At 52.1% G+C, this 25,251-nt stretch overlaps 1 protein-coding gene across 1 annotated transcript in view; it reads right to left on the minus strand.

The window, feature by feature from the left end:
* Positions 1-25,251, minus strand: part of CNTN3 (contactin 3) — a 118,555-nt gene that overhangs the window by 21,335 nt on the left and 71,969 nt on the right. Inside the window, exons 6-11 of the mRNA XM_081106594.1 lie at positions 10,810-11,013; positions 8,744-8,846; positions 8,085-8,269; positions 7,175-7,311; positions 5,816-5,945; positions 5,237-5,387 (exon numbers count right to left, since the gene is read on the minus strand). Coding sequence (XP_080962720.1) covers positions 5,237-5,387; positions 5,816-5,945; positions 7,175-7,311; positions 8,085-8,269; positions 8,744-8,846; positions 10,810-11,013 — 910 coding nt within the window. The remainder of the gene's footprint in view (positions 1-5,236; positions 5,388-5,815; positions 5,946-7,174; positions 7,312-8,084; positions 8,270-8,743; positions 8,847-10,809; positions 11,014-25,251) is intronic.

The following is a 25,251-nucleotide window of genomic DNA, read 5'->3' on the forward strand; positions in this document are numbered from 1 at the left end:
TCCATAAAAAGTCCTATTTGAAATATGGATTTAACAACCGCATGGTGACCTGCAAAATGTAGCTGATAGGATTTTAGAAGTCACTTGAAAGCAGCAGTTTCTTTAATAATATTTGGGTGGAATTTACTTATTCAAGGTTTAAATAATGGAAAACTCGATTGTTGTAAAAAAATTTAGAAAGGTCTTTTCTCATCTCTTTCCTTTTGAACCCAGTGTCGCTACTTACTGTTAAGTATCTGGGCAACACAGTGAGAAAGGTTAGTATTAGAAACAACACCGGCCGCTGCCGGAGACCCCGTGGGAAAGCCGCCAGCGTGGGTGCCCACATAAACCACTCCAGTTTTACCTGGGCGACTCCTGAGGTCAGGAGAGGGGCGTCCGGGCTGGGAGAGAAACGGGCAGGGACAGCGTTGGGAGCAATCTGCCCAAAGGAAACCCTGTCCTTTCCCTGCCGGTCAGGGGAGGCCAGGAGTTCAGCCAACCTCTCGCCAAGAACGTGTGCCAAGCAAATGGCACCAAGCAGAACGCCGAACCCGGCGACGCAGGGCTTTCGGGCCCGTGTCACAAGCAGAGGCACCAAGACTCCGGGCTGAGCCACGTGTCCAACTAACGTCACACGTGGCTGCTCCTCTCTCTCATGGGCTGAAGTTAAACCAAAAAGCAAATACAGCTCTCCGTTACCTTCACCCGGCCCAGGGAGTAATGGGCACAGACAGGAGCACGTGCACACACACGCAGGCACACAACAGAACCACACACATGCGCGCGCAGACACATCAGCAGCCTGTGCTTGGCAGGGCGGAAGTTTAGATCCCGCTCCGAAGGGATCTCACCGGATGGAAGACGCCATGTGTCCCCAAAGGCAAAGGGGACCCGCATCTCTCGCGTTTTTAAAGGACCTGAAGCTGCTCATGAAGTTGGGATGAGACGAGTGTAAAACTGCATGTAAGATTTTAAGGAAATTCGGGTACCTGCATGTGGTCTTAGTGAGCCTTGTTGGTGTGCAGGTCTGAGCTTGAACAAATCCATCAGCTTGTGTAACCATGTCACAACCCAGCCTTAGAAGAATTCCCCCACCCCAACCCCCCCAGCCCGCCCCCCGTGACCCCAACAGTCACCCTCTCCATCCACGCTCAGCTCCGCAAGCAGGGACTGCTGTCCTCTGTCCCCAAAGCTGTGCCTTTTCCAGGAATGTCACCGACATGGCACCCCCAGCCTATAATGCTGATGGCATTCTAACAGCCACCTGCTAACTATATGCAAAAAATACACTGAGAATGGGTTAATACGTTTTAAAAACACTGTCGGCATCACGGTCACTGATATTTGAAAGAAATCTTTACCATTTCCTCCTTTTAGGAGCATTTAAATGTCTACCTTAAATGCCGCATAGAACATAAAACAATTTTAATGTGTTTAATTAGAAATAATGGGCCATCCTTCGCCTCGCCTCTGAATGAAGGCCGTTGCAGTAAAGCATCTACCGTGATCAGCAGCGGCATTCAGGTGAAAGCCCCATTAAAAAAAAATAATTGGCTAATGCATTTTAAAGGCTACCCGGGGACACGGGAAGCTCAGCAGCCGTTCCAATGTGCCAACAGGAGGTTTCTTCTTGCTGACGGCGCCTGTTTGCACTGTCCGGGCCTTTTTCAAGTTTATTTTGCTTAAAGGAGAATAGTACCCCCATCTTCATTCCGGTCTTGGAAACTCGTGGGTTTGAGGAAATGGGTCAATGCCACAGCTCGGAGACACTGACGCTTCTGAGACCTGGGATGCTGGGAGGGAGGGGAGGGTTTGTGGGTCAGGCCTTGCTGGGCTCAGAGCGCCCCCTTCCTGCAGGGAGAGGGGCGGCACTGCTTCTCGACCGACAGGGGGCAGCACACCGAGAAAATAAACAGCAGGAACATCCCCAAACAAAACAAAACAACTCCGCTCCATGTCAACACCGGTGATTTCCACGTTTAGTGCACCTGCCCACCAGGTGAGTCACGCTGACCTTTGACTTGAGTTGACTTAATACATGAATTACTTACTAGTATCCATGGTAACCGTCAGCCCTTTAAATGGGATTGTAAAGCAGGCATCCTCCACTCAACAGTTACGTTTCCACCCACTTCCCAGGTGAGAGGCAGACCCGCCCACGTGCCGACAGGTGCTAGGTGCCCGCCGAGAGCACCTGGTCCACCGTGTGGTTCCCACGGCCGTCCGCCTGCTCACGGCTCCCACATCCCGTCTGCGGCTCAGCCCTCTCCTGAGTCCCGGTTTGTCCAATGAATCTCCAGGTGCGCAGACACATCCAGCTGGTTCTTCCACACCCATTGCACACGCAGTCAGCCCCAGATGAACGTGCACTCCCTGCCCCTGTCGGCTCCTTCCGGAACCTTCCGTCTCCCTGACCAGGTCTTCCATGCACCGCCCTGGTGCCCACGCTGGAAACGGAGGAGTCACCTTTGACTCCTTCCTATCTTCTCGTTTCTGCAAATCATGAACCCCATCCTCTCGGAGGTCCTGCTGATCCGACCTCCCTCCGGAACCTCCTCTCCATTCTCACGGCCATTTCCTTAGTTTGCGGCTAACTGGGCATCTCCATCCCCATCCACGCTCCCCATCCCCATCCACGCTCCCCATGGCCACCGCACCGATGTTCTGTTGTTAATCCTCACCAGAGGATATTTTCCCATTGATTATTATTTTTTGGTTTTTTTTTGTTTGTTTTTTTGAGTTTTCTCAATGTTGATATCCAAGCTTCCAAGAAGCAGTCATTTAATAATAGTAGTAACAACAATAATGACATTTCCCCACTGTTTTTATGCCTATGGATAAGAATTATATTTTGAAATCTCATCTGATATATTTTTTCTTCTTGATAACTAATTTGTTTTTAATTCTGCATCTATTCCACCATTAAAACTGGATAGAGAGGATAATGTTTATTGCCTAACGTAAGGGAGAACAGAGAGGACAGAATAATCTTTTGGCTTCTTAGTTCCTAAGTAGATTTCTTTCTTTCTTTCTTTTTTTTTTTTTTTTCCTTTTTGAAACTTTTTTTTCAATTGCAGTTTACATTCAATATTAATTTTGTACTAGTTTCCAGGTTACAGCATAGTGGCTAGAAAACGATATACTTTCCTAAGTAGATGTTTGAGATAGGATTACTCCTGAAGGCCACCTTTTCAGGAACCCTGACTAGGAATCGAATCGTGACCTCTTGAGTCATAGGTCAATGCTCAACCACTGAGCCATGATGGCGGGGCAACACATATATAATGACATATTGTTTTTGTGCTTTAATTATGTTCAATTTGTAACAATGAAATTGGGGGTCACCACAACATGAGGAGCTGTATGAAAGGGTCACACTTCCTCCTCACTGTCTTTCTCCCTTTCACCAGGTTCATGTATTTGCTTTAAAGTAACCCCTCAATTGACAAACAATTCTTTTTGAGGCCGTTTTATCTTCCCTCAAAGAGCCGTGACTGGTTTGGCGCAACAGATTGAGCGTCGGCCTGTGGACTGAAGGGTCTGAGGTTTGGTTCCAGAGAGAGAGAGAGAGAGAGAGAGAGAGTTATCAGTTATCCTGTTATTCTTTCAGAGCTTGAGAAGGCTTATCAGGAGCTAGGCACACATAACCTTATTCCCTGTCTCTTCTCCCCAATTTTCTCAGGGGAATATTTCTGAATATTAGAGACATGGAAAAAAATGACATATTCTCCTTTTCTCTCTCCTCATGCAGGGATTTCACAATGTAACTACAGGGGCCCTATAGAATTCTTTCTCTCTCAGTGATCAACAAGAAGCAAATGTGAGTGCTTTAACCTCAACAAGTGCTCTTAGTTGAATCTACCAGGAAAAAAAAAGGTGTAAGAGAGAACTTTGCCCTATCACAATAATTTGGATTTTCACCCAAAACCAAAACTTCCATCCTTGGAATACAAGGGTTCTTCAAGAACCCTTGTCACCTCTCCGGTCTCACCGACCCAGGCCCCCCAGAAAACCTGCTCCTGCTCCCTCACATGCAGACGGGCCTTCTCGGGGAGTCACAGAGCATCCTGTTCTTCCCCAAGTGGGCGCCCCTGTGACCCCTGCGTCACCTTCACAGACTCCAAGAAGCTGGGAACACGGGGAGTGATGTGTGTGATAAACACCCAGCCCGGCCCGCGTGGCTCAGGGGTTGACCCCTGACCTATGAACCAGGAGGTCACGGTTTGATTCCACTCAGGGCACAAACCCGGGTTGCGGGCTTGATCCCCAGTGTGGGGCGTGCAGGAGGCAGCCCATCAAGGATTCTCTCTCATCACTGATGTTTCCATCACTCTCCCCCTCTCCTTTCCTCTCTGAAATCAATAAAAACATATTTAAACGAAGACTAAATACCCAGTGACTAGCCTGTAGCTGGTCCTCAAAATATTTCCAAATGGAAGAATAGGCACTTAATGCTGAGAGCCTGGGTCGCTCTCCGCACCGTAAGCCTGTTATCTGCGCAGAGCAGCTCTTCCGAGGCCTCGGCTGGGAACTAACCCTATTCCCTGAGCCTGAGACGCTCTCCCCACCTGAGGGCAACGCTGGCATCTTCAACATGGCTCTGCCTCTCGGAGACTCACGAGGACAGGAGGGAAAGTCCTGTCTAAGATGAAGTCCTCTCGGCAAAGAGGGAGAGCGCGCTATTTTTAGATTCCAGGGCCCGGCTGCAGGAGGGATTACAGAACAAAACAGGCTACCCTGGTCCTGAAACGCCTCCCATTGTGTTGAAATGCGACTGCGTCTCACCTCCTATTGAAAACCTAGTCAGAATGTGGAAAATAAAGGATGGAATCCTCATTGGAAATGGAGCCGGCTGGCCTGAAGGGGGCGCTGTCCTGCTCTGCCACCTGGACCCCAAAGAGGAGGACAGACCAGGGCAGTGGAGGAGGGAAGGGATCCTCCTGGCCAGCAGAACACCCCACCTGTCAGTCCTCACCTGCACCTCTGGCTGAGCTCCTGTGACATTAGCCCCGCCCCCAGGATGCTGTGACCACCCCAGCTCCTCCAAAGGCCTCTCCCCCTCCTCCTCCTCTAGGATCAAGTCCAGCTGCTCCTTGACCATGACCAGGGAGGGTGCACCCCAGCTCCCTGTCCCCAGGGCATCCCCCTGCTATTCCGGAGCAAACCCGTCTTGCAGGTAAAATAACTGCCTCTCCCACAGTGTCTGAGGCCCGCAGGTCTCCCCGGGGAAGGTGGGAGGAAACCAAGCCAGTACCTTCCATCCTCCCGCACGGTCACCTCGCCTCTTTTCCAGGAGCACACGGCCCGGGGGGCGGCGCGGGGCCGGCAGTCCAGGCCCACCACGCTGCCCACCTGCGCCCGCACCAGCTTCTTCATGGGAGTCGCGGAGAAGTCCGGAGCGGAGGCTGGAGAGGAGGGAGGACCAGGGCTCAGGTTAAAAATACAGAAGCCACTGGGGCGCAGGCCTTGTTGAGAAACCCCGACCCACTCCCCGGGAAAACCGTAGGGGTTATCAGATGTGGGAACATAAAAATAAGTATTTCTGCCCGGCCGGCGTGGCTCAGTGGTTGAGCATCGACCGATGAACCAGGAGGTCACGGTTCGATTGCCGGTCAGGGCACCTGCCCGGGTTGTGGGCTTGATCTCCAGTGTGGGGCGTGCGGGAGGCAGCCGAGCCATGATTCTCTCTCATCACTGATGTTTCTATCTCTCCCTGTCCCTTCCCCTCTGGAATCAAGAAAAATAAATTAAAAAAAGACAAAAGAAAAGTATTTCTGCTTCTGGCAAAACGGAGGGCTTAGGGAAAAGAACAAGAGAAGAGAAGGGGCCTCACCCAGCACCCGGAGCTCGGCGCTGGAGTAGGCGAGGCCGTGCTTGTTCTCCGCCACGCACTGGAACATGCCCGCGTCCGCCACGCTCAGGTTCACGATGCTCAGGGCGCCGTTTTCCAGCTGGACCCGCTCCTGCGTGGACACCAAGGCCTCCCCCAGGTCAGCGTGGCCACCCCACCGCTTCAGAGCAGCGGAACTTTTTTTTTTTTTTTTTTGGGTAATCCTCCCCAAGGATATTTTTTCCATTGACTTTTTATTTATTTATTTTCATTGTTCCCACTGATTTTTAGAGAGAGTGGAAGGGAGGGGGAGAGACACACAGAGAGAGAAATATCGACGTGACAGAGACACATTGGTTGCCTCCCACAGGTGCCCCGACTGGGCTGGGACTGAACCAACAACCCAGGTAGCGTGCCCTTCACTGAAATCGAACCAGGGACCCTGCCATCTGCAGGCCGACGCTGCATGAACTGAGCACACCCAGCCAAGGCTGACGACAGCTTCTTCACAAGATCCTCCTTCGTTTCCTCAGATGACCAGGCAACCTGCCTTGAAATCTAAACTCTTCTTCATTTGAAAATGTGGGAATGATTAGTGTGAGAGCCATGCACTGAAATACTAACAAGCAGGTCAGTCCGAAAGGATATGCGTAAGTAACAAGGGAAGGTAGAATGCTGCCACCATTTAACTCTTCCTTAAGTATATCTGCAAGTAACAAAGAAAGAGGTAAAATGCTGCCACCACTTACTCTTCCAGATGCTTTTAAAGTACATATATTTTTTATTGATTTCAGAAAGGAAGGGAAAGGGAGAGAGAGAGAGAGCGATCTTTAACATTAAAGACCCTTAAAAATGTCACAAGCTTTCCATCTCCTCAACTGCAAAGGTTTTCACCATTTTTTAAAAAAAATCATGTTGATTAAAGACATTATACATCCTGCGCATTAAAAAGTGTTCCGGGGCTTGGCCCGTGTGGCTCAGCAGTTGAGCATCAACCTATGAACCAGGGGGTCACGGCTTGACTCCCAATCAGGGCACATGTCCGGGTTGTGGGCTTGATCCCAGTGTGGGGCGTGCAGGAGGCAGCTAATCAATGATTCTCTCTCATCACTGATGTTTCTATCTCTCTCTCCCTTTCCCTTCCTCTCTGAAGTCAATAAAAATATATATTTCTTAAAAGGTGGTGCAGCATCGCATAGACTAAAGTCACAAAAATCACTCTTTCCCCGTGAAATGCAATGTGAGGTGGCTCTCCCGGTGGTGAGGGGGTTTCCACCTGCACCGCTCCTCACACACGAACACAGGGACAGAGGGACAGAGGGACAGAGGGACAGGGGGCGGATGCCCCGGGATGGGCCTCACCTCCAGCACCAGGGCCTCCCCGTTCCTCAGCCACCGGTAGGAGGGCTTGGGCTTCCCGCCAGCCCGGCAATCCCAGCGCAGGCTCTCCTCCACCGCGGCCTCCACGTCGCCGATGAGCTGGACCCAGTGAGGCTTTGCTGCAAGGGAAGGAATGCGTCAACCTCCAGCCGAGGAAAGGATAAATACGCTTTCCACGGACATGCCCACGGGCACAAGACAGAGCCACAGACGGACGTGAGCCCTGAGCTGGATGCTGTCTCATTCCCTCCATCCTGACCCCACGGATTCATATTGAAGGGGAGGTGGCCACGGTCACTTCTAAGCCAAGCTCTTCCCCCGTTGTCTGCTTCCAAGCTCTGTGCACTCTGGGACACTCTCCAGTGCGATCCCTGGGCCTGGCCTGCGTCCTCTCACAATCCTGGACCCCTCGCCGGATGTCGGACTGCTGGTTTTGGCCCAATCCCTGCAGGCCAGGCCGAGGGGCCCCATTGGTACACAAATTCGGTTAATCTCTTCCCGCCCTCCCCCCTGCCCTCTTCCCTCTGAGATTCATCAGTCTGCTCCATGTTTCCATGCCTGTGTGTTGAGCATCTGCCCCCTGGTGATCAGTGCACCTCATAGCTACCGGTCGAATGGTTGAACGGTCAGACGGTCGCTAAGCTTTTATATATAGAGATCATAGGAATCATTTTAAAATGCAGAGAAAAACATGGCATGCCTCCAACTGCAGACTTCTATGTCTTTTCAACCCCTTTTATGATATTCATCCTGATTTCACAAAATGGAGATCAAGTTGGACCCCGGATTCTGCCATGACCTCCCGCCCCGCCCACTTCAGAGTTTGATAAGAGAGAAGCTCCCACTCCCACTGGCCCACGGGGACAGGGACACCGACCACGGGCACACCTACCGTAGTAAGTGAGACGCCCCCGGGCCACGTTTCTCCCCCGGGAATTCTCGGCCAGGCACTCGTAGGACCCCGCGTCCTCCTGTTCGAAGCCGGGGATCTCGAGCACACCTCCGAACTTCCGCAAGTTAACTTTACTGGGGAAAGGCCGCCCGTCACTCCTCCTCCACGTGATCCGGGGCACGGGGCTGCGAGGAAACGGGGCGCGTTAGTTGCTATCGTAAACTGAAGCCTGGAACAAGTACAGCTTTGGTTTGGATCCAGAAAAAGACAACGGGTTTCTGGCCTTGTCAATTACACACACCTGGTGCCTAGTCTGACCTCTTCAGGTTCCCAGCGCAATACCATACGTGCTGTGTTTTCCTGCGTGAGCTCATGATTTGGTGTGAAAGGTCTAACCTACCCACTGCGTGATCATAGGAACGAGGAAAAGAAACACAACACCAGTTCTTTACAAAGCCGGGCAGAGGCGTGTCCAGCAGACGCCTTTAGAGTTTCACAGCAAATGATACATGCGCATTCCCCGTGCTTTTTCTTTTGCTTCCAAATGAAAGAAAGAAAGAAAATAAGGCAAAGAAGGGTCTGTCATAAACCATCTCGATCCCGTACGGCACCTGCCGCTCAGCACGTCGGAGGGAGGGAGGGAGGGCGACGGAACTTACTTCCCGAGGGCGAAGCATTCCAGCCTCACGGTGGACCCTTTCGCGGCCGGAAGAGTTTCCGGAAACTGAACTTCTATTTTCGGTTCATATTCGCCCATCACACCTGTAAAGCCACAATGCAGATTGCACGGTTTCACCGTTTCCTTGGGAACCGGCCCCTTTCCCTCCAAGACAGCGTTCTCTTATTGCCTCTGGGACGAGCGTCTCCCAGGGATGCCACTGACTCACTTCCCGCCCGTTAGCGGGTTCGGACGCCGAGCTGACTCGGGCCGCATGGGCAACATGAGTAAGCATCCTCGGATTCCCAGGTTCCTAAGCTACCGTATACGGAATGGTTCTGAGAAAAGTGCCATGGGTTTTCCTTGTAGAAAATGGGTGGCTTTGGTATTGTCTGCCCCATTAGGACATTCCCGGTCAAACTGAAATATGCAAGGCGTTCTGACTTCTTGACATACCACGAAGAGCAAAAATTATGGGAGGAAAGTTACTTAGTGGTGCCCTGGTAGCTCAGGCAGAGTTAGTAAGTGGATCCCTGCCGACAGGAAACAGTAAGGTAAAAACTGGGGAAGGACACGAGCAATTATAACAGACCAGGAAGAGGGCTCGGGTAACTGTGGTCCTGGCACTGGGCTGCATCAGAGATGGTTTTGTGTACTGATAAGTGGGCGGTGTCTCAGGCTTACATGTCTGCTTCCTCTGCAGCTCATGGGCTCCCTTGAAACAGCCATGAAGGAGATAATGAAACATTATTTCCCGGAGCTTTACAGAGAGGTGTGATTGGCAAAGAAATACTGTTTCTATTTGGGTTGTATGGTAAATATCCTATATAATAAAAGGCTAATATGCAAATCGACCGAACGGCAAAATGACCGGTCGCTATGACCCGCACTGACCACCAGAAGGCAGACGCTCAATGCAGGAGCTGCCTCTTTGTGGTCAGTGCGCTCCCACAGGGGGACCACCGCTCAGCCGGAAGCCTTGAGCCAGGCTCACAGCTGGCGAGCATAGCAGCGGTGGTGGGAGCCTCTCCTGCCTCTGTGGCAGCTCTAAGCATGTCCAAATGCCTGCTTGGGCCCACTGCCTGTCAGCTGGACATCCCCCAAGAGCTCCCGGACTGTGAGAGGGCATATATAGGCTGGGCTGAGGGACGCCCCCAAGTGTACGAATCTCATGCACCAGGCCTCTAGTGTTGTATATATTTAGACTTCTTTTAGTGTACAATGTGATGATTTAATATATGTACATCTTGTGCAATGATTATCTCAGTCAAGGTAGCACATAGAGGCCCTCCCATGGATACCGCTTTTAATTCATTGTTATTTTTTGCATGTGATGAGAGCACTTAACATCTGCTCTCTAAGCTAATTCCAAGGACACAATACAGTGCTGTGAGTTATCATCACCAGGCTCCTGGTGGCAGACAAAATGACACATTATCAAAGGGTGGCTCAGTGGTTGAGCATCGACCTATGAGCCAGGAGGTCATGGTTTGATTCCTGGTCAGGGCATTGCCTGGTTGTGGGCTTGATCCCCAGTAGGGGGCGTGCAGGAGGCAGCCGACCAGTGATTCTCTCTCGTCATTGATGCTTCTATCTCTCCCTCTCTCTTCTTCTCTGAATCAATTAAAATATATATATTTTTAAAAGGGTACAAACTTTCAGCTGTATGATGCATATGTTTTGGGGATCTAATGTGCACGTTTTCCTTTTCTTATAGAGAACTTTTAGCTTGTAACAAAGTGCCTTAAGCTGGCGAGGGTGAGGACAGAGGACTTTGTGGGGAGCAGCACGGTCCCAGGCTCAGGGGCCCTGCGCCTGGTTTAACGGGGTCACCATCCAGAGCTAATCACTTTGGAACACCAGTCCCCTCGTTTTCATTCTGCAAATTCTGAAGCTGGCCCTGAGTGAGGACTGTGCGCAGGGACCCGTGCTTTATGGAGTCATTGTGGTCCCTGTGCTAGAAAATATTTGTTCCGAAACAAATGCAACTGTAATTCTTCGAGATACACTTTTCACTCTCCCCGTGTTTTTGCTTGGAATCACTACATTTTCACCCGAGTTTCCTACCGTCGGCGCGCAGCATCAGCGGCGTCGGGGAGCCCAGCACCCTGGCGGCAGTCACCACGCTTGTCACCACGCACGTATAGTTCCCGACGTCGGACGGCTCCACCTTGGCTACGTAGAGGTGGCCTGTCTCCTGAGAGATGAACCTCCGGCCATCCTCCTCAACAAAGGAAGGGTATTCATTGAAGATCCACGCATAGGATAGTTCTAATAGAAGTTTTGGGGAGAAAAACATTCTATTATTAAGGAAAGTTTCCACGTTAAGAATGTACAAGCCACCTTTTCTACACAGAGTGTTTCTGGGGCAGGTCACGAAGAGAGGCCGCTACGGGACCCCTGGGCGTCCACTCTGGGCTGAGATGGAGGTCCCCACTGTTTAGCATTCTTTCCTTTATTGTTTTTTTTATTGTTGTTGTTGTTAATCCTCACCTGAGGATATTTTTTCATTGATATTTAGAGAGAGTAGAAGGGAGGGAGGGGAGGCGAGGGAGGGAGAGACAGAAGAGAGAGAATCATTGATGTGAGAGAGACACATTGATTGATTACCTCCTGCACGCTCCCCGCCCAGGGCCAAGCACTGAATCACAACTCAGTGACACCTCAGCGTACCTCCTGCGCACCCCTGCCCTTGAAGGGGATCGAACCCGGAGCCTTTGGTGTGTGGACCGATGCTCTTAGCCCTGGGTCACACCTGCCAGGACTGATCACATTCTTCTTTTTGAATTTTTTATTGACTTCAGAGAAAGAGTAAGGGAGAAGGATAGAGAACCATCAATGAGAGAGAAACTTGGATTGGCTGCCTCCTGCACGCCCCTACTGGGGATCGAGCCCACAGCCTAGGCATGTGCCCTGACTCAGAATGGAACCATGACCTCCCGGTGCATGAGGCGAAGCTCAATCCACTGGGCCACACAGCCGGGCCAGATCAGCTTTCCGGTGGCAGCAGGTACCAGTGTCAATGTCACTGCCTTTCCAGAGCCCCCCTCACAAGTCTCTCTGCTTCAGTCTGGACCCTTTGTGTGTCCATGCGACCCATTCATGCTCTCTCCTTGTTACCAATTCCCATCATGGCCTTTCTTGGCCTAGAACGCTCCGCCCTCTGCAGTGGCCCCAGGAGTAATACAAAACGCTTGAGTCTGAGACCCTGACTGGTGCAGCCCCACTTGGAGCCTGGGCATCGCAGGAGCCTGGGCTGGTGACGTCCACTCCTCGGTCTGCCCCCTGCTCCCTCCCTTTCCACACCCACCCCGTTCTGCTGTGGACACTTCCCCGTGGTTTTCAAAGCTCCGTCCCAGCGTGAGGAGTCACCTGCTCTGGTCCTACTCAGGGCGACTAGACACCTGCGTCCCCTAAAAAAAGGTGTCACTCGGCATGGGATCACCTATTTCCTGGTCTGTCCTCCCCCCGCCCGGTAACAAGTGATGCCAGTTCTTCGCCTGCCTGCCCCACTCCCAGCCAATCAGCACAATGAATCATCCAAACACATGTAGCAGTCCTCAATACACATGTATCAAGCTAATGAATAATACGTTTATGCTACTACCGCCCTCCTATCGTTAAATCTGAGTGTTTTCTTGAACATCAGGGGCCAAAGAAATGACTTTCTCCTGGATTATCAGATCCCTTCTTCGGTGGCTCTATTTTCTCTTAGGATTTTATTAACCTCATTGCAGCAGTGCATTATGCTAATGCTTTTCCAAAGGAAAATATATGGGTCACCACAGACCCATATAGTTCTGACAAAATGTCTGTAACCAAGATACATTTAATGGACAGTACGTCCAAACATGCCCAGAGGCCTGGAGGCCCCGGTGAAGGGCCCTTCCATTCGGTGGAGGGGCCAGCCGGTCCGATCACCGGTGACAACGGGACCGTGTGGACGGGCAGGCCACAGCTGCTGCGGCTCCAGGGGCAGGAGAGGGGACAGTTTCCCGGGGGAGGAACAGGTGTGGAAGGACAGGAGGGCAGGTAAAGCCCTGCTCTGTGTTTAAACTAGCGCCTCCCCTTGGGCCTGGAGGGAACGTCCTTTTCCATGACCTCCCTTCACAGAACTGTCTGTGATGCCAACTTCCACCGACGATCCCCTCACCTCCACCCAGCATCCGAGGTTCCTGGTACCTGCCCCCCGGACACGCCCCGACAGGTGAGCATCCCAGAGTCAAACAGCGCAAGCCTATTGAGAGCCCCACCACAGAGAAGGGAAAATGTCCCATTTAGGGAACCCGCACCCTCATCCATGAAACAAGGGAGGGAGGGAGATGCACTCACGCCCCGAGGCCTGCCCTGCTGCAGAGATCGCCTGCAGGATGCGTTAACACACAGGCCCTCTCCCCGACGGAAAGCATTAGAAAACCACGTGACTTACTGCATTCTGATACAGTAACACACACCTGCTGCCCATGAGACGAATAAAAACCTGCCTTAGCGGTAAACGTCGGTTGGATTCCGCCCAATAAAATACACGTGAAGTCAGCAGGAGACTTTTCCATGTAATTTCGTGTCTGATGATAAATACAATGCTACGCTAAAAACGATAATTTTATATCCTCAGACAAGCTAGACTTTACAAAACCTCTTGTGTAAATCACAAACGTTATGCAAAAGCCACCTGGCCCCTGGGCTTCCTGGTAACAACGCTACATGCATCTTAGGGACATGAGACATTTTTTTATTAGAGAACAAAGGGTTTTACCCTCCAAGCCATACATTTACAAAGTGAATTGCTGGATGTGGGCTTCTACAGAGCAATGCATGATGGGTGCCATCCTTCCCGCGGCCACAATCCCCCCCCCCCCCCCCCCCGGTCACTTAACACGAAATATGACCCCGGAGCGTTTACCTGGAGATCCACGGACACAAATACCACTGACACTTAACGGGGGCACCTCACCTCCGTCATAAATTCCACTGCAAGGGAGATGTAACCCTTTGGGTGGGCCATTTCTAGAGGAAATTCTGTCGGAAGAAAATGGCAATTGGGCAAAACTGTCAAGGCAACTTGGGCACTGGCTGTGCAGCCATTTGGGGGAAGGTGCGCTCCTTTGAAAGAAGGTGCGTTTAAAGGGTGTGGCGGCTCCCTGGGGGGCGTTCGGGCTGCTGTCACTGGTTTACAGGATTGGGAAGAGCGCTTGGCTCCGAGGCTCACAGACGACGCCACACGGTGAAGGGTCAGGGACACAGGACATATTAAAAACCTACAACAATGCTGCAAGCTGAAAATCATTTAAGTTTTTTTTTTTAATCCTCATGCAATGAGTGAGAATATTTTTTCCCATTGATTTTTAGAGATAGTGGAAAGGTTGGGGAGGGGGAGAGAGAAACATTGATGTGTTAGAGACACATTTATTGGTTGCCTCCTACTTGCGCCCCAAAGAGGAAAAAGAAAATGTTTTAAATAAGAAAAAGGAAGAGTGCCCTTGACCAGGAATCGAACCTGAGACCCTTTGGCCGATGCTCTAACCACTGAAACAAACTGGCCAGGGCAAAATCACTTTTGTTTGAAGAGTAAATGATCAACAGTTAGGACTTTGAGGTCCGTACCTCACAGCAGAGGCACCTGTGTACATGTCTAACGCATGCCTGTGTGGTCTTACAGGAGCTGCGTGCTAGGTGTTATCTGGGCACACAATAGGTTTCCAGGTTGAGCCCCAAGGAAACCTACTGTGAGTTCATATTCATGGGTCCGACCACCGAGGGTTCCAAGAGCAGAACCAGAAAGTGACGTTTTCTCCCTCCTTTCGCACTCGAGGCCGATTCTAACTCGCTGCCTGGGCCCTAAACTGAATGTGGTGAACACACACCCGCTCGCCTGTGGCTGGTGCGCTGCTGAGAGGTGGTGACACCCACTACAGGCCCACGAAGCCTGAAGGACATCCCTGACCTTGTCAGAAAGCCCCTGTGAAGGTCACTGTCCCACGGACCAGCCACAGGAGTGACATCCTATCTCGCCTCCACTCCCTCTTGTTTGTGGGGCTCCCTGTTGTCCCAGCCCCACCGGGCTTACCAAGCTCAGGCTGCGTGTCTCCTCGGCCTCCCGGCTCTACACCCGTGTGGAGCTGCCGCCTTTGGGAGCAGCTCTGAACTATGTCCACGGTCACGGCTGAGAGAAAAGGCAGTGTCCTCGCTCTGTGCCCCGTTTTCTTTCCGGAGCCGGAGTCTCTTCAGTGGGTGCCCACGTCCCCGTCACACTCGGACCCCGAAGCGCTGCTGTTGTCGGTCGTCGCTGCCAAGTGTGTGCGGGGAAGCGCCTCTCCTCGGTGGTGCCTGCCCCCCCTCGCCCCCCCGCCCCCCGGCACTGCACCCCCGGAGCCCAGGGCAGCCGTCCTTCCACGCCTGCCATGTGGAAACCAGGAATCCAGGGCTTCCTGTGGCATCTCTGCTTGTCCGCACGCTCCTATTTTTTATTTCCAACTTTTCCTTTATTCTCTTTTTAAATGTAACATTTTTAAATTTTCTATTGTTGATTGTTACCGATATCTCCCATTTTTCCTCCCTTTATGCAGCCCCCACCCCCCATCCCCGCTGCAGGTCTTCACTACCCCGTTGCCCGTGTCCATGGGCCCTGCCTATAAGTCTGTACGTTCTGTGGTTTCTCTCTTCTCATCCCCCGATCCCCACATCCAGGCATGTCCGTCTGTTCCACGCCTCCCTGCTTCGGGTCTTATGTTGTTGGTCAGTTCCTTTTGTGCAGTAGGTGCCCCCCGTAAGTGAGATCATGTGACATCCGGCTTCCTCAGATTGGCTTGTCTCACTGAGCATCACGTTTCCTCTGTGAGGAACCTCCCGCAGACACAGGTGGGGTGTGGCCCTGCAGTCCAGCCATGCCCTCTGCCAGGGGCACCTTCCTCAGCTGAGATGGAACAATGCAACGCTCAGGCCTTCGGTGCCAGTAACTGACGTTTCCTTTCCACAGGCGGCCCAGGAGGAGATAGAGAACCCTGTGGCCTCTGGAGTGCTAATTGCAGCCGATGACCATTTGACGGACCGGCCCTGCTATGATGATGTGCAGAACTTACCTGCTTGCAAAATGGGAATTTCCTTCAGCACCGGCTCCACGGGGAAGCCCACTCCTAATGGGCCAGAGGGGGTGCTTTCGGGTTCTAATTCCCACATCATCACGCAGTGAATTACCCGCGGCTTCCTGGGGCCGCAAAGGCCACAAATAACTCACAGGTGGGACCGTGGGCCCTGACCTACCCGGGATAATGAAGGGCTGGCGGACACGGCACCCTGGCCTGTCCCTTCCTCACTGGGTCTCACTTCTTTTATGAAAATTAAACCTTGTTCTTGAAGGAATGTCCTGGGGGCTGGATGTGTCTCTCTTTGCCATGTGGGCGATTTTTTTTTAAAGGAGAATAAAATGCCCATTTTTCCTGGTAAATAGAAATGAGGTTTTCAGGAGAAGATGAAGTCACCTGACAAATCAGAAGTGTGTTCTTACTGGGGACAGTAAATGAGCCCCAGAAAGCCATGGAAATTAAAGTTCTTCTCTCTCTTTCTCTCGCTCACATACACATACACACACACACACACACACACACACACACACACAGGACAAGCACCCCTGGTCACCATTAGCTTATCAAACTGTTCATCAAAACAGTTAGACAGCCTGGCCGGTGTGGCTCAGTGGTTGAGCATCGACCTGTGAACCAGGAGGCCACGGTTTGATTCCCGGTCAGGGCACAGGCCCAGTTTTCGGGCTCCATCCCAATGGGGGGCATGCAGGAGGCAGCGGATCAACGATTCTCTCTCATCCTGGATGCTTCTCTCTCTCTCCCTCTCCCTTCCTCTCTCTGAAATCAGTAAAAATATATTTAAAATAAAGTTGTAAGAGCACCGGCTCCTTTTATTTGTATTTTTGGCTCCGAATGTCTTTACCTGATTTGACACAAAGCGGCACAAAGTGCCAGCTGCTCCCTGTTCTGATGGTTCCAGCGGAGCAGCTCTGAGGAGGGACAGGGCCTGGACAGCAGGCGCAGCATCCGCAATGGGGCCTCTTCCGCAGGCGGCGGGACGGCAGCGCTCCTTCCAGGGGGCGGGCAGGTGACAGGCGTTAGAGGCGCATCCGGGTTGCCCGATCGCAGTCAAGGCTGCATTTACCCAAATCTAATTGGTCCCCCGTGATGCCACCGAGCCCCCTCCAGCTGTGGGGAGGGGACGGCACCTCTTCAACGCCTTCCGTTTATCCTCCCCAACAGCCTGCCTTTCCGTTTTCCAGATAAATTCCCGTTCAACCAGCTGTCCGCTGGTCGCTCTGCTCACGGCGACTCTTGTCCCTGAACATTACCCGGGTGACAGAAAGACCTCCTCTTCCCTGTCCTTCCATCCTCCATTTCAGCTGAAGTCCGACTCTCTCTCCTCCCCCCCTCCCGCCCCCTCCACTCCCCACCCCTCCAGCCTCTGTGCCAACAGACATGTCGTTTCTGAGACCATATGCTGTCCAAGGCCCTGGGAGCTACGGAAACCGCTCGTATCTGTTTTATGCCCCATTTTCTCTCATCAGCATGCCTTCGGGGGACGCACGAGCGCGCTTCTCTCTTTCCCCCTTGTCGCTGATTAGCTCCATCCCTGACCTGCGGCTGCTGTGCCCGCTCCTGTGGGGATGCCTGTGGGGATGCCTGTGGGGATGCGACCCTTGGAGCCCTTAGCCAGCGCGCTCCCTGCGGCTCGGACGCCCCCACCCCTGCTCTGGTAGAAATAACACGGCTCCTCGCCCCTCGCAGGGAAAGATGGTCACGATCCAGTCGGAGCTTTTGTTTCGGCACCAATACCTCACGGGAAGCAACAGAAGGCCAGGAGCTCGGCCTTCGCAGTAAGGATTCGGTCACCAGCCCGTCCCGTGGTGCCTGCAGCGGAACCTGCTGGCTCCACATTTCCGTTCTGCCCTGGGTGTGAAATACGGAGGGAAGCTTCTCTCCTGCTTCACACGGAGAAACAGCAGAGATCGTGTGTAACGGAGACTCGGGGCGTGGAGAACACCGTTCAAGGACCCGCGGCGCTGGACCAGCTCTCGTTGAGGGAAGCCAGCGGGAGTGAGCCTGGGGTCCCCCCAGCATGGAGAGGAGTCTGCGTTTCAGTCATGGGACCTCAGGTGGGGACCTGACCTGGGCCCTAGTCTGGGTTCCTGCCTTTCGTAGCCACTGGAAAATCTCTGCTCCCAGAGGAATGTGAACAAAGCGGTGGCACAGCTACACCAGGGACTACCACGCAGCTGCAGAGAAGACAGGACTCTTACCATTTGCAACAGCCTGGAGGGACCTGGAGAGCATCACGCTCAGTGAAGCGAGCCAGTCAGAGAAAGACAAGTGTCACACGATCTCACTCATGTGTGGGATCTAATGATCAAAATAAACTGATGAACAAAACAGATCCAGAGACACAGGAGCATCAAACAGACTGATGACTCTCAGAGGGAAGGTGGGAGTGAGTGGGTGGGCGGGAAGACATCAAACAAAGAACGTGTGCGCACGGATGCATCAGCCATGGACACAGACAATGGGGTGGTGAAGGCCTGGGGTGGGGGCGGGGGCGGGCTAGAAGGAGTCTATGGGGGCAGAGAGGGGGACATCTGTAAGACTTTCAAAAACAAAGATTTAATAAATAAATGAATACATCTCTGCTCTCAACTTCTATGAAAACTGATGCCGTCCCATAGGACTTCCCTGGTTGCTCATTGGTAGTTGCAAAATAGCCCCGGATGTAAAACACAGCACAGGGAACGTAGCCAATAATGCTGCCATCACCACGGATGGGGTGGGGGTATGGTTGTCAGCCAGTATGCTGTACGACTGACACTAACACAAAGTAATACTGAATGTCAACACTAATTGACAAAACAAAAAAAACATGCAATACAAACTATAGCACTTGAATAATTTGAGATTTTCCTGTGTTATTTTAAAACAAAGGTTCATAGAAAATAGCCTCACAATCCAGTAACATATTCAATTTTATGGAAAACTTGCCTTAAAGAAGCAATAAACTTCACCTTAATAATTATATTTAACAAGCATGTCCTGATAGGTTATATTCTAAGGGCAGCTAAAGTAGTCTTTGAATACACAACAGATTCTCCCCATTTTTCTTTTCTTTTTAAAAAAATATATTTTATTGACTTTTTTTACAGAGCGTAAGGGAGAGGAACAGAGAGCCAGAAACATCGATAAGAGAGAAACATCAATCAGCTGCCTCCTGCACACTCCCTACTGGGGATGTGCCCGCAACCAAGGTACATGCGCTTGACCGGAATCGAACCTGGGACCTTTCAGTCCGCAGGATGACGCTCTATCCACTGAGCCAAACCGGTTAGGGCCCCATTTTTCTTCACAGGGCCCCTCACACAGCTGCCCACAGGTGCCCACAGGACGGAAAAGGACTGGTCTCGCAGCCTCCCCAGGAAGGAAGCCCCGGGGGGTGGCTGTCCCTGTGGCAGGACGTCTGATGGAATCGGGGGGCTCAGATTTAACGATCATTTTAGTTTCTAAAGTTTTTTCAAAGTTTTGGTTGGATTATTGAAGCTAATTCGAGCTGGCTTCCACACTGGAGACCAACACGTGAACTCTCGGCGACTGTCCCGCACAATGGATTAATTTTTCGGCTCAGACTCACAATGTCAACAGCCAGCTTCAGCCGACTCCACGTACAAGTTACTGACAGCACCAATTAAGGTGTTTATCACGGGACTTTAATTATTAAAATTATTGACCCCTACCTCTCAATCGTGCATATTGGAGGAGATATTTATGGACACGCTTTATGGGATTCCACTGGCTTTGATATTTGTGAAGAGACTAAATTAAATTAAATCACCCTGATATTGACACTGGATGAAAAGGTTAGATTAATTTGGGAATTATGTTAGCACACTGCTCAATACAGTAAGCTTTCTAGTCACAAGAGAGAAAACAGGTCCCCCCACCCCTTTTCAAGGGAAGCCTATGTCTGGCTTCTACACAATCTATACGGTGTCCCCCCAAAATGTGTACACACTCCAACAGCTGACAACTCACTTCCTTTTCACTCCTTTCCAGGTTTAATTGATGTGACATAATGGGTGAAGCCAGACCAAGCTCTGAACAAAGAACATGCACCCTCAAGTGCCATGGGACTTGTTTATGGGAAAGACATAAAAGGTAGAGTTTACGGTACAAAGCCAGCAACAGTAACAGTGGGCGAAAGGAAGGCGCACAGATACCGCACGAAGTGGTTCTTGACGTTTGCGATCCATTGCTTCCCGTGACCAGCTGGGCCTGGGCCCGAACGGGCCTCCGTGTGAAAACAGGCGGTGACATAAAACATGTTTCTGTAGATGCTTTTACATTTTGAAAATGACCTGCATGTTCGTAAACACTGACTTTATAACCATGCAAAGTGGGCACACATTTGGGGGGACACCCTGCATGGAAACCCACCTTATAAAACATGACCCACGGAAACGCTCGCACAAGGGCGGGACGGGACGTAGGCCTGTGCTCTCTGCTGGGCTCCGCGGAGCAGCACGGCCATGAGAAGAGCATCTGGTAACAGTAACCACAGACCCCGCGACAGGGGCGGGCATGGCTGTTCCTGAAGGAGAACCCGCTCTGTGCAGGCCTGTCTGTCCCCGCACACAGATGTCCGTCCCCTCCAGTCCTCACACCATCCTGAGCTCAGAGGAGTCACCCCGTTTTACTGGCAGGATTCCCGAGGCCGCAGGCTGCCTGGGGGCTCACACCTGCATCCTCCTCACTCACTCGGCGCCCCTGTGCCGCCCTCGCCTACCCCTCGTTCCCAGCTCTGCCCCAAGTCCCGGGGACGACAGAGAATCCGAAGGCCTCGTCTAAGTCCGCAGCCTGGACCAGGGAGGAAGCCCGACGCTTCCTGACATCAACAAGGGGCTCCTGCAAGAGGCGATGAAGGTTCTGGAACAGCAGGGGGAAGCTGGGAGGGGGCCCCCTTTGTTCAGAGCTGGGCCTCAGTGTGAATGGCACAGGGCGCTCCAGGCCACCACCTTCCCAAGGGACCGAGCTGTTCGGAACAAACCTGTCGTCCCTGAGCCCAGCACCGACTCCGGGCTCTCCCAGCGGCTCGGGAACCCGCCGCCCGACCTGGGTGGGAGCGAGGCCCCGGTGCCAGCTTCTGTTCCCGGATTTGACTGAAACAGAAGAAAAATGTGAAACCGCCCGAACAGCCGGCGTTCCCTGCTTCATCTCTCGGCCCAGTCCGCCCTTTCGGAAACAAGAAAAGGCTGTTTCATGTCAGAGTAATTGGTTCATGTTCACATCCCACAGCCTCCATGTGGATGCTCTTTCTTCCTCGAGGCCCAGGATGCTCAAGCCGCGTGTAGGGGAAAACAGGCAAAAGCAGACTCAGCCCCTTGGGAAGCTTCAGCCAGCAAAGCCCAGGCCTCAGCCAGGCCCCTCCTGGGGGCAGGACCCCCCACGGGCTCTGCAAGCGTCCCCCCCAGGGAGCAGACACTCCCACTGCGAATGCCACCAGGAGGAGGCTGGCAGTGAGGCCGAAGCCAAGTGAGAGCTCAGTGCTCAGACCCAGAGAGGGTTGGGGTGCCGGTTCCCACACAGGCCGGTGAGGCGGCGGGATCACAAAGGCGGCTCCGAACGTGTTTCCCCTCCAGGCCTCAGCCTCTCCACCACCACCCACTTGCCAAGCCCCGGCCGTGACTTACTGGCGTCCTGTCTCAGCAGAGGCATCGGGCACGGAACGGCCTGGAATAGGACTGAGGGGGTTAATGACTTGGGTGGGCAGCCCCATAAAACAGGACCCTTGGGATTCGCGCTGACTTAGGCCGCCCATGCCCACAGGGTCTCGCTTTGTCTGCTGAGTGCTTCCTGGGGGTGGGGGGCGGGGGCGATGCCGTCTCAGGTTACAGAAGACAGGAAGCCCCATGCCATCTGAAGGAAGGAGGGATGGGTGCTCAGAGTGTGGGCCTCCCGTGGGCAGGAAGTGTCCGCTGTGGGCTGTGGGCTGGGAGGCAGAGAGTCCCGCTCAGCACCGGGACCGAGCGGCCTCCCTGAGCCAGGCATTCACTCTGAGCTCCGGTGCTCCCATCTGTGAAATGGGAAGATAATGCTTCCCGGGGCTGCAGCAGGGATGAAAGAAGCGGGATGTCTCCGTGGCACACAGTAAGTGCTCAGTGAACGTCCGTGGTTATTATAGTTTACAGCATTCTGCATTCTCCTACTTAGATTCTTAAGTAAGACGCGGTCCCTAAACCGTCAGAATATCATAAAAGTACAACCTGTAAAAACTCCAGGAACAAAATGTGAAAGGTCGCTATGAGGGGGGGAGGACTCTGAGCAGCAGGAAGGCGACCATGGTGTCCCGTTATTTCTCTACCCTGGGAGCCCAGCTCAGCGTGGGGAGGAAAGAGAAGCCTGCTGAGTTCCATGGTCCAGAGACACTGGGGGAGTCTCAGAAAGTCACGCTGCCCGGCCGCATCACAGAAACAGAAAGGTTCCCGTTTTGGAGACTGGCACCTGGGCCTTCACATGGTTAAAAGACTTCTGAATGGAGTGTCTAATTAAAAGGTGCCAGGAGATTTTATACCAAGAAAAGATTCTCCGAATTAACATCAGGCTCGCCTCCCCTCCTTCAAAGACCCCATTACTCCTCCTTTTAACTTCCTGCTTGTTAGTCTTCAAACAGGAGGTGTTCCATGGAGCAGATGGGACCCTGGCGTTCAGAGCCGCGGGGGCCCGTCCCGCTGGGGTGGCGCGGGAGCCGGCTGTCTCTGCTGCTCTTTCAATTAGAATCCACGGCCTCGTAATTAACACATTTCCCTCGCCTGCGAAATCTCCTCTTTGTAGAGCTCCAGGGTGGAAACTTCTATTTGAGAGAGACTTATTTTGGAAAGTTTTATAAGAAACTGTGATCGCAGGCCACTGTGACAATCGTTGCACCAGTGTGGGCTTGAAAGTGTAATTGTGAGCAGTAATTCCTGTGCCCTGGCCGGTGTGGCTCAGTGGGTTGATGTGTCGTCCCAGGAACCAAAAGCTGGCGGGTTCAATGCCTGGTCAGGACACATGCCCAGGTTGCAGGTTAGGTCCCCGGTTGGGGCATGTGCAGGAGGCAACAAATCAATGTTTCTCTTTCTCCTCCCTCTCCCTCAATTCAAGAAAAAATTCCCTGTAGCCATGGCAACACAACACGCTCCTCCCAGATGTCTACTCTCAAGGAATTAGAGACTATGTGAAAGTCCCGATGCCCACACACACCCTCCCAGGGGCCGTCGGGAAGGTTAAAGTGGCGGCTCTGTGTCCCCAGCATCACAAGCAGTGCTGGTGGGGACCAGGGGTCGCACAGGTGTGTGCGGACCCTTCGGCTCCTGGCAACCTCTCCTAAGACCCCAGCAATAACAATAACGGTGGCGTCTGCAGGGTTGACTTGCACTCCCAGGGAAACTGCAACCCAGCATTTATAATCGTGTAAGTTTGGGGACCCGCGTTTAATTTCAGCTACAAGGTCAAAGCAAAGAAGGGTTCTCTGTCCCTTAGATTTCCAAATAAGAACACACCCATGCTGGATGTGTGCAGCCACTCATGCAGAAAAGGGTGTGTGCAGTTTAGGTAGCAAGAGCAATTTTTGTTTTGTTTTGCATTGATTTTCAGAGTGGAAAGGAGGGGGGTTGGGGAGACAAGGAGGGAGGGAGAGAGAGAGAGAGAGTGAGAAAGAAACATGGATATGACAGAGACCCATGGACTGGTTTCCTCCCATACGTGCCCCAACAGGGTACCAGAGATAGAACCTGCAACCCAGGTATGTGCCCTTGACCAGGAATCGAACCCCAAACCCTTCAGTGCATAGGCCGACACTCTAACCACTGAGCAACAACGGGCAGGGCTGGAAAGAGCAATTTGCTGCAGGATATTGTGATTTGAATGCTGAAGATATATGTCATATTTCCAAGTGTGAAGTCCCAATGTCGCAGTGATCAATTTTCCCCAAATAATATGCAAATATCCGATAATTCCCATCTAGATTTCAAATTTTTTTTTTTTTTGGAGTGTGATGGTGCTGATGTGCTTTTAGAAGAATGAAGTATTATATTTGAAAGATAATTGTTTTTTCTTTTAGGGCACAATAAGTTGTATGAATGGGAAACTTGCCCTACACATTATTAAAGTATTATGGAATTAAAATAGGTATAGCATTTAAATGAAAATGAGCTTTAGAAACAAACACCTTCTTTTTCTGTGCGCAATTTTCTTCACGGAGGCTGTTTTCTCCCTTAGCAAGTCTATAATTTTGCCAAAAGGAAAAGAAACTCCGCGGACTCAACTGCAGGCGCAAGGAGAATAAATAGCTAAAATGTAACAGCTCCAGGATCGCACGTTGCTGGTAATTATTCTGCTGCTGCCGGAGGAAGAAAGCAATAAAGGAAAGATACAGAGGAGAGTTTCAGGGCGAGCTTGTACTTATTAATTCTTTTTGGGCCTAAAATGACAACCCCACTCTGCTTGCAGAACCGGATCTTGTAGAGAAGGAAGTAAAAGACAAACGGAGTCCCGTTCTAAGGAGCAGTTCTCCGGCCGGTGGCCACTGCTTGGTGGGGTCAAACCACAGCTGACAGTGGATTCGACTTCACGTTTCGGTATGAAGCTGGAACTTGTGCTGTGTTTCCAGGTAACGTTCAGGCTAACGTGAAGAGGAGCTTGCGAGAAGCGAAGATCCAGGGGACACGTGGGCGGGCTCAGCTCGTTTCATAGGGCTTCGCGGACGCCGAGTCTTTTACAAACTGAAGGTCAGGGGTGACCCCGCGTCAGCTCGCCCATCGGCACTCTTTTCCTGACAGCGTTTGGTCGCTGCGTGTCCATCACACTGTGGCAACTCTTGCAACGTTGCAGACACTTTCACGATTCTCCCATGTGTTACGGTGATCTGTGGTCCTTGACGTTACTATTGTAGTTATTTTGGGGTGCCACATGCGCCCATATAACCTGACAAACGTATTGTGTTGCATCCCCCCAGAACCTTCTTAAAAAGCAAGTTTGGAATGTCCTGGGAAATAAATATGGCAGAACATCACACAACTTTGCAGCCATTCCAAGGTCTCCCAGGTTATGCAGGTATAACACCTGTTGGCATTTAAAGGGACCACGTTCCCCTCCGGCTTGCCTAGGGAAGTGTAGCAGAGGCGATGTGTGCACAGTAGGTCCCCCACGGCGCCTGGTGGTTGTGAGCAACAAGCACATCTCTGGTGAAACTTCCGGTGACCGCATGTCCCACTGAGCTAGAATGGCCCCAAAATCATCGGCGTCCTGCTGCCGGCTTACCCCCCTTCCCCCTCCCCCCCCCCCCCCCCCCCGCCCCCGGGAGGAGGCCGGCCGAAGGTCGCCCACGAGCAGAACAGACCTGCTCGGCCGGGGAGGCAGCAACCTCGAGCCAGCGCTCTTCAGAGGAAACAGCTCCCCACTGGCCTCTCGACTCGTGTTCTATAAATCCCTG

This window comes from Myotis nattereri (assembly GCF_964212035.1).
Source record: "Myotis nattereri genome assembly, chromosome: 14".
NCBI classification, from domain to species: Eukaryota; Metazoa; Chordata; class Mammalia; order Chiroptera; family Vespertilionidae; genus Myotis; species Myotis nattereri.